Raw genomic sequence first — 10,131 nt, 5'->3', positions numbered from 1 at the left:
TTCCCTAGCCTAGAACTTCAAGTGGTTCTCTTCTGACCTGGACAAGTACTCAGGTTGAAAAATAATTGTTGATCTCAGTCAGTAAATTAGCTGGATTTTAAAAAATCTTATCATGCTATAAATATAAATAATTTTAGTGTTGTGTACAACAAAGGATCTGAGAACTTAAGCTTCTCAGAAGTATTTGTCCTAAAGACTTAAGACTTGTTTTATCCTTCTCCTAATTAAGCCTTAAATTCCAGCTTATTTAGTTATGTATGCTATCAGCAATGAAATATAAATCTCTATATTTTAAAATACTTTTTTTCTTTTCTCAGTTTCTACAGATAAAGTGATCTGAAGTAATGAATGATGCCATAAAAGCAGAAAAGAAACTGTGACAACACCCAGAAATATGAAAGGAAGCTTCTTACTGCATAACAGTATCTTTGGTTCAATTTATAAAAACCCAAATAAAATGGACAGTATTGTTCAATTTTAGAAATTCCATTTCTTCTATGTTCTAAGCTGTATAATTGTCAGGTTTTTATGGTTTAGATTGTAAATTTGTTTTTTCCCTTTGCTAATTAAGGTTTTTTTTTAAGTCTTAAAATGTGGAGGACATTTATGAATGGTAAGGGAAACACCGTATACAAATGTATATTTGTAAAAGCTATTTTTATGATTAGCATGTTTTACTGTTGGTCATATATAAAAGTCAGGTGATATTGCAATTATACACTTAAAACTTATTTCCAATAATGTCATGTAAGAAAAGATGCATTTTATGCTAGTTTTTATAATTTATTTTTAAGTTATAGTTTAAAGTACTTCAGATCGTAAGGATAAAATACTTGAAAAGTTTTATTTCTGCCCTCAATAAGCACCATTTTTATTAATAAATAATGCAAATATTTCAGATGTAATTCAATAGCTAAAGGACTGTTGGTTTGCCCTGTGATTAAATTGAGCATTCTCTGCTCGACTGAACTGAAATGATCCAATTATTACCCAATATTTCAGTCTGGGTAGGAGATCCCATGGACAGGTTTTAATGCCCATACTGGTAAGAACTAGATTGGCAGGGATGATTGCCTTGTCTTTGGATCCAAAATTCAAATTAGTACATACATCACTTCAGTTCATCTCCTATTACTAGGAACTCTCCATTCCCTGGTATTGCAAGTGTTTTCCAGATGCCCTTAGCCATTGTCTTGTGCTGTGGAAATGGAAGAAACCATCTTCACAGACTGTAGGAGAATTCAGCATATAATTTCTTAATAAATACTGTTTCTTTTAAAACAAAGTTGGTGTGTATCTTTCTTTTGGGGTGCACTTAGTTTTAATACCTGGTTTGAATTTTTAAGTTGTAATGCCACAAAATCAATGCAATAATGAAAGTAGCATAACTTTATTAATATGCATATTATATGTTCTTTATGCCTTAACTTTTCATGGAATGACTTGTATCCTGGAACATATTAATTTGTCATGTAATTGAAAATCAGATGGCCCTTAGTCCATGAAAGAAGGCACACTATGGTTTATATTTCTAGAAGACATGTTTTTTACTCCAAATATAGAGTTTTAAGAAAATATTTCAGGATAGAAAGCAAAACTACCTGAACATAGGTATTTATGCTCTGCCCAGCTAAAACTCTGCACTAAATGACTGCCAGCTCTTCATTAAAGAGCAGAGAGAAAACATTTAGCATCACCAAGAGCACTTTGTAGATTTAAAGCCACCTTTGTTCAAAGAAATCGAGGGTCTAAAATCAGCTTTGTATGTTTTCTCTTATTTTTCTAGTTTAATTCCTTTAAGGTGATTTATCTTCTTTCTCTATGACTTTCAAATATAAGCTAATGAAATCTTATACAATTTCATCCAATAAGGAATATCAAAAAAAAAGTTCTGAAGAAAAAAAGAATTAGAACTCTGTTATTAAAGAAAAGGAATATATTGCATTTTCCTATTTAAAGTCTTTAGCAGTTTGCTAAAGACTTTAACCTAGGGGTTAAACCTAGAACCTAGGGGTCTGTATCAAGAATGTGCTTCCTTTTTAAGGGAATGTGAAAAACACAATGTAGTACACTGGTTTTGGCCATAATGAGTATTGGAGAAATTGTAACTGCTGTGATTGAATTCTGAAGCTGCAAAGAACATGTATGCGGTTCTACAAGGGAATAAAATCAACAGTGATTTCTTGGTTTGCTGCCAATAGATGCCTGGGGCATTCTGATGCTCCAGAAAGGAAGTGTTGCAGGTATTGTGTATTAAGAAAATACACATGGGGATATTTTTCCAAACTTGCCATTTGTCCTCATAGTAGTCAATAAACAGTGTAGCATTTATAACCTGGCATTATTATAAATTAAGAGCATTATCCTTTCTCAGGCATTCATTAACTATTCTCAAAATAAAATGAATAATTCCGATGTCCAAAATAATTCTTTGTTATTAGAGTTTGATTTTCTCCACACAGGCCTTGAAACATGAAACCATGGGTCTTTCTCTTTATTCATTACCCATTCCTGGCTTAAAATTTCTTTTGATGACAAGGATGGAATAAAATATACACCAGGTCAACAAAATATAGATTGTTGGGGATTATAATCCCTGAAGGTTTAGTTTAATAAATGAAAAGGAAGATTTTTAAAAGATGAGAAGGGGAGTGTATACTTCTAAAAATAGCATCAGTCTCATAAAGGGAAAGAAAAGGAGCATTTGTTGCTGCATTCAATTCAAGAAAAATATGGGACAATAGGCCCACTGCTTGGGAAGTTAGGTAAACTGGGCGCTGGTGATGGAGGGAGAAAATACCAATTTTGCTTCCACCTTCTTCAATAAAAGAATAGTTTTCAAAGCAGGAATACACACACAAAAAAATGAAACAAAATAAGAGGAAACTATTTTAAATAGATTAAAGTTCAGAGAACAGGAATTACAAATGCAAATGCCTGCAGAGGCCTGATAAGAAATATAAATGCACTAATGGGGCCTGAAGTAAGTTAGCAGACATTCAATGCAACTATGCTGATGAGGAGATACAGCTGGCTGCCTAATTCAGAAATGCAAACCTGGATTGGCCAGGTTTACTGATTTTTCAAGAGAAGGTAGGCATCCAGAGTTTTAAATGAGATATCCTATTTTGTTTTGTTTTAATATGAATATGAAGGTGAATAAAACCGTATCTGTGATTTATACCCAGGATTTAATAGTTGTAAAACTTAAAGGAAAAGCTTAAAATAATAAGAAACAACAAATTCAGTGTTATCTCTGGTGAGCAAAGAAGGGAGAATAGAATAAGAGTATTCAGTAGCAGCTGTAATGTTTAATTTATTAGGAAAATATTTGAATCAAATGTTTTAAATCAAATACATATCAAGCTAAGTATAGGTTACACTGGTGTTTATTTTATCTTCTCTATGTTTCTTGTAGGCTAAAAATATTTCAGAATGATAAAAGTATGTGATTTTTTTCACAATGTTTGTGCATAGGTAGATAGAGATGTGCATATTGAAGACACAGAGAGGTGGGTGGTATAAATAGCATATAAAGAGGTAGAAATTTGGATCTTTGAATCTGTTGGAAGTCTGTAAGTTTGTAATCTATCTTTTCTAGAGATGTTCAGATTCCTAGAAAAGAATATAACTTAGAGATAGAGAGATACCTTATTCTAATGTTCTAAGCCATTTTTGCAGAGGAGGGATTTACAAGTGCATTTCCTATTTGTTAATGAAAAGTCTTTCTATCAGCCCTTGAGATACATAGAACCACTTTAGGAATTTAAATATGGTTCATGCAAGACTTTGGGGTGCCTGAGCATGCAAAATAGCCCTCATGTTTATATGCTGCATATGTAATATAAGGACTATGCCTTCTCTATCTTTATATCCTGTACAAATGGTACCTGTACATAACAGGTTATTTCTCCATAAATATTTGGGGAATTAAATGAAACATGGTATGCTCTGGGTTTTCACCTTAAAATTTAAAAAATTGTTTTAAGGTATAATTTTTTAATCTGCTACTATGTTCTCAGCACTGTACTAATATCTTTTTATGCACTATCACTAATGCACACAGGAAAACTGCAAGATAGGTATAGTTAGCTCCAGTTTCCAAGTAAAGAAGGCAGATCCTTTATTCAGTCAGTTCTTTATTGGGTACCAAATCTATGCTAAGCACTATTCCTGGCAATAGGAGTCCAGCTGTAAATAATGGAAACTGAAAGTCCTGTCCTTGAAAAACTTATACAGTTCAGGGGGATGACACACAATAAGCTAATTAACAAGCAAATGTATAGTATTGCAGATGATAATGATGATAAACATGGAGTAGAAAACAAATCCAGAAGGAAAGAAGAACGGGTGAGGTTTTACAGGGATGTTTAAATAGGCTCTTCAGGAAGTCTCCTTGGTAAGGTGGCATTTGGGCAAAGATGTCGAGTAGGTGAGGGAGTGAAACTTGAGGCGATTTATGGGAAAAACATCCTGAGCAGGAGGGACAGGAAGTAAATCCCCTGAAGCAGGAATGTATTTGGTGTGTTCAGGAAAGGTGTAGTGTAGGTGCAGTGTAGCTGGATTGGAATAAATGAGGGAAAGAAAAGTAAAAGTAGATGAGGCCAAAGAAAAGCCAAGATTTCACATCACAGAGCTTAGAGGTGATTGAGTCCATTGGTTTTATGCTACATTAGATGGGAAAACAAAGAAAGGTTTTGAGCACAGGAATTATATGATCCAACTTAAAGGTTAAAAGAATTATTTGGGCTCCTAAGTCCAGAATAGAATACAGAGAAGAAAAGAATCCAGAAATCCCTACATTTTAGGTTGATAAACAGCTCTGTGAGTTTGGCCTGTAGCTAGACTTGTCTGATCAGAGCAGAGAAGCCTGTTCATTTATACATCAAATCTGTGTTGAGGCCTTACTCTCTTCCATATATGTACTTGACAGTGGGCATGCAGTGGTAACACAGACACAGTCCCTTTGTTCAGGGTACCTAGTCTACTGAATAATATTGAAAAATAGCTGAATAAAGGTAGAATAGAAAAGTTCAAAAACAATGTTGCAAATCAAAAAGAACATTGTATGGCAAAGTCTTGTTCCTTATAGCTCTGATGGAAGTAGATTGAGAAGCATTTTTTAAATTACCTTTGTTCAATCAGCTGAAACAGAAAAGCATAGGTGTCTCAAAGTATAAAGGGCAAAGCTTGTATTCACCACAACTCTTTACCCTGATCTCACAGACATTGAAGGAAACAAAGCTATTCCCCAAGTGATGATGTGAGGGCTGGAATTCCTACAGCCATCTTCCAATGATGAGGAAAGTAGCCAACAAATTGAAGGTGACAGAGAAAAAAGATGGAAAATACCCGGAAGCTTACTTTATGCCACTAAATGAATAAGCTCTGGAGCCACTCTGTCACTAGACTTCTTATTATGTGAGTTAATAAATATGCTTCTTATTTCAAATAACTTAGAATTGTATTTCCTGCTAAACACAGCTGAAAAAATATCCCAAATAATTTTTGTAATTACCAAAAAAAAAAAAAGAAGCTAATTAGAAGTAATATGTGTTGGAGAGGATAGTTTTTTGGGATTTTTAAAAAATAATATTTGTCAACAAAGAGCTTCAGACTCTTTTTCAAATGCTCTGTTCTGGCAGAGAGCAAAGCAGTTAAAGCAGAAGAAATGCATCCATTAATCCCAGCACAACAAAACTAGAAAAAGTCTTTCTGCATATGCAAATTGTACCAGAAACTGTGGCAATTAACTTCCATAGAAGCCTGAATCTTGGATGAGGAAGAAACCAGCATGCAAGTGGTGAGAGCCAATCAAGAAATCCCACCTCCCCTTCTGACTGCAAATAGGAGACATAACTCTCTGTGTTTACAGACAAGTGTATAAACAAAGGGAGAAATCAACATGGAATATATCAAAAACAAGCTGCATTATAAGGAAGAAAGAATATTTCAGCCAAAATTAAGAAAATGATTAGAACTCTAAAATATATATCTTTTTCATAAAAAAGGAGAATATATTTTTAAATAGTTGTTCTGTGTTTTAAAAAGAAAGGTATAATATAATGAAAACATAATAAAATTTGACCACAGAGACATTTTTAAAAGAGCTGATATAAAGACAGTAATTTTTTAATGAAAAAAAGAAAATAAAACAAGAATCCCCAAAACAAAATAACCAAAAGCAAACTTTTTGCTTCAAAAAACCAAATAATTGTTTTGGAGGGCAAATTTAAGAGACTTCAACAGAATATAGAGTAAAAGTAAAGAAGTGAACATATAAAAAAGATGACATTAAATATAGAGGGCAGAGAAACAAGATCCAATGTAAGCATCACAGGTGCTGCTCAGAAGAAAACAGGATGAATCAAAAAGTTGTGACAATCAGACACAATTGAAGAAAACTTACAAAGTGCAAAAAGGCTTACCATATTATCAGAATATCAATTTTAAAAGAAAATCCAACATTACTTACAGAAAAACATAAAAATCTAAAAATAAGCAAATAACAAAACCTAGAAAGTTTTCAATCCGTCTTTCCAAAATAGGGAAAACTGAAGTTCTGAAAAAAAAACCTTTATGTTCAAAGTGCTACACCTACAAACCTGTATTTAACGTTAGGGCACCAGTGAAATATTTCATGTATCTATAGACTCAGAACACATACCATTCACATTGTATTCCTAAAAAAATGACTGAAAAATTTACTGGCAAGCATTATACCATATGATTTCATAAAAATAAAGACAAAAATGCAAGACACATTTATCACATAAATACCTAATGGTAATCACTCAATTCAACAAATCATAGAGAACTGCATATACATAATTGTTATGATGATATTTATAAAATGGAATGTAAAAATAGCAAACAAAAACATTCTTAAAAACATGATTTATATGTAAATATAATTGCTGCTAAACAACAGCCTGCTTTTATAATTCAAGATTGAGTTAAAACAGTTGATTAGGAGAGGACAAGAGAAGAACATATGTTAACGCCTCATCTTATACAGCTTCATTCATTTGACAAATGATTGAGCATTGAGAGTGTCAGACTCCCTTCTAGGTTCTTAGGATACATCAGTGAACAAGAGATGAACCCCTCACCTTGGTGAAGTTTAAAATTGAGTGTGTCAAGTCTATATTTTATATAAAGGTAACCACTAACAGAATTAGAAACAGAGTACATACTTTACAAATTCTCAAAGATGACAAAATCAAGCATGACATGGTCTGTACCCCGAAAAGAGAAAGAAGAAGAAAGAAGGAGGGAAAGAAAGAAGGAAGGGAAGAAAGAAAGGAAGGAAGAGGGGAGAGAGGGAAAGAGAAAGGAAGAAGGCAAGAAGGAAAGAAAGAGGGAGGGAGGGAGGGAGGAGGAAAAAAAGGAAATCAGGCATCAGGCAGGCAGGCAAGCAATTGAGTGTGAAGCAAAGTATTATTTTTAATGCCTAAATATAGAATGAGAATATACCATTTAAAATAATAAATGAGATAGGTTAATCACCCTATTGAGTGGCAAAAACAACCAATATTGGGTTAGTGGTATCTGTGATGCACTGCTTAGAAGAGTCATAAGAAAAATAATACTAAAAGGTTAAAAATGAAGAAATAAATCTTCAAAAAAGTTTCAAGTTCAAAGGTTTTACAAATGTTACCTGTTAAATATTCAAAGAATAGTTCATTTCCTTGCCATTAAATCCATTTCAAGATGCATAAAAAGACCTAGTCTACCCAATTCATTTTATGAAAGTACTATGACTCTCACATAAAAACATGACAAAAAAGTAACACCCAAAAGTCAAATATAGATAACTCACTAATATAGAAGTAAAAACCTGAAATAAATCAAAATACAAGCAAAAATACAACAAAATGTAAAAATCCCCTATGACCAATTAGGACTTCTTGACAAAAATTCACACACACTCTCACACACAGGTACATGCTTGTGCATGAGCACCCATGAAAACACATGCACACACCTACATGCATCTTAAAACAACATTACACTTCATACTATAACAGATGTCACAGTTGAACTTACATTAAAGTAAGAATACCCTCTACTTAAATTAATATTTCTAACTTATTCTAGATGAGGAAGCTAGTGCAGTAAAGCAAGAAACAGAAATTTATAGTTTGACAATTAGAAAGAAGAGAATATTTTTTGATTGGGTTAGGATGTTATTATCAACGTCAAGGGCCAAGAAAATAAGAAGAAACACTATTAGGCTTAATTATGAGTTAAATTTTTTAATATTTAATAAAAGTAAAAACATATAGATTTGTATTATACAAATAATAACTGTGGAAAATGTAATGAATAATATTCCTTTTTATAACGTTATAATACCTAGTTAAAATACTTAGGAATAAACCAATAAGAAATGCACAAAACTACATAGTACACACCACAAAATTTTATTCATAGAATAAAATATATGACTATATGAATAGATATAAGATGCTCCTAGATGGTAGGTTTGAAGTTATAAATAAACCAATCATTGGTAAGTTAATTCAATATAAAATTTTCCCTAAGCCTCAAAGATCTTGTCCACTCTTTTGGCTTTTCATGTCATTTTATATGTTGATGAGTCTCAGAATTATACTTATCATCCTGACCTCTCATTTTCTATAGCCAATTTCTCATTGGACAGTTTCACTTAGATGTTTCACAAACATCTCAAACTTAACTCTTGATTTTCCACCTAAAATGGATTCTATTTCTAGAGAACCCATCTTTATAAATGGCACTTTTTTTATTTTTTGCGGTATGAGGGCCTCTCACTGTTGTGGCCTCTCCCGTCGCAGAGCACAAGCTCCGGAAGCGCAGGCTCAGCAACCATGGCTCACGGGCCCCCAGCCACTCTGCAACATGTGGGATCCTCCCGGACCGGGGCACGAACCCGTGTCCCCTGCATTGGTAGGCAGACTCTCAACCACTGCGCCACCAGGGAAGCCCTATAAATGGCACTTTTATCTATTCATTACTAAACCAGAAACCTTGGAGTCATCTTAGCCTTGTTCTCTCTCACCTCCTGTCTCCAATCTTCCACTGCATTTTGCTGCTTCTACCCCAAAATATACCTGGGGTCCTTTTACTTTTCTCAATTCTAATATTCCAGGAATCACCGCCCAAATTATCTCCTTGTTTCAACACTACCTATAACTCCAATCTAAAAGTCACCTTTTAAAAATGTCCATGTAAATTGCTACACCTTTATTTCAAAGCTTAAATAGTATCTCAAAGTCATTAATGTGAACCCAAAGCCCTTGGCAATCCCCATGAGGCTCCAAAGGGCCAACCCCTCCTAGCCTTTCCTATCTCTTCTGTTTCTTCAACAAACTGGGATCTTTTACACTTCTGACCTTTGCCTTTACTAGTTCCATGTATAGAACACTCGCCTTCCATCTCTTCATAAGGCCAGCATGCACCTGTTCACCAGTTACCAGCTAAGGGTTTATACCATTCTGAGGTAGTCTGCCCCATCCTTTGCCCTAAATCCATTATTCTTTATCAAAACACCTTGATTGCTTGTTCTGTGGTATTTCCTCATTTGTAAATTACATACTTGTTTATATTTTTACTGCCTGTCTTCCTGACTAAATTATCGATCTTGAGAAGAATGGCTTTTTGTCTGTTTTATTTAGCATCCAGTATCTAGATCAGTGCCTTGCAATAGCAGAAAACCAATGATAATATCAATGAAATTTGTGTTTCAATGGAAATCTTGTTTATTTTTAATTCCCTCTGTACCAATAAATAAATAACAAAAAAAAAATAGTAAGAGAATTCTGAAGGAAAGCAATAAAGAAAGGAGAAGGAAAAGAAAGGGAAAAAATGGCAGCAGGTATTTCTTTTCCTTTTCTTTTTTCTTTGATTTCTTAACAGTCTAGTTTAATTGTTATTGTAATGTGATGCCAAGTTCTCCTTCCTTTATTGCTTTCCTTCAGAAGGAGAAGAGAGAGATTAGAGAGTCAAAATACATTTAATGAACTTATAGGTGTAAATTAGATCTCCCTGGAAAGACCCCCTTATATGTAAAAACTTAATATTTAATAAAAGTATTTCTTATAACAATAAAAATGGTACAAAATTAATAAATATATCTGAGGCAATTAT

At 33.5% G+C, this 10,131-nt stretch overlaps 1 protein-coding gene across 2 annotated transcripts in view; it reads left to right on the top strand.

Annotated features, from left to right (window-relative positions):
• Nucleotides 1-1,285, top strand: part of RALYL (RALY RNA binding protein like) — a 509,227-nt gene extending 507,942 nt beyond the window's left edge. For both annotated transcript variants that reach the window (XM_007461736.1, XM_007461737.1), the window contains exon 8: nucleotides 318-1,285. In XM_007461736.1, coding sequence (XP_007461798.1) covers nucleotides 318-335 — 18 coding nt within the window. In that variant the 3' untranslated portion in view covers nucleotides 336-1,285. The remainder of the gene's footprint in view (nucleotides 1-317) is intronic.
• Nucleotides 1,286-10,131: the final 8,846 nt, after the last annotated feature.

This window comes from Lipotes vexillifer, unplaced genomic scaffold (genome assembly GCF_000442215.2).
Source record: "Lipotes vexillifer unplaced genomic scaffold, Lipotes_vexillifer_v1.1 scaffold163, whole genome shotgun sequence".
Classification (NCBI taxonomy): domain Eukaryota; kingdom Metazoa; phylum Chordata; class Mammalia; order Artiodactyla; family Lipotidae; genus Lipotes; species Lipotes vexillifer.
The sequence above is the reverse complement of the archived record's forward strand: the minus strand, read 5'-3'. Positions and strand labels throughout refer to the sequence as shown.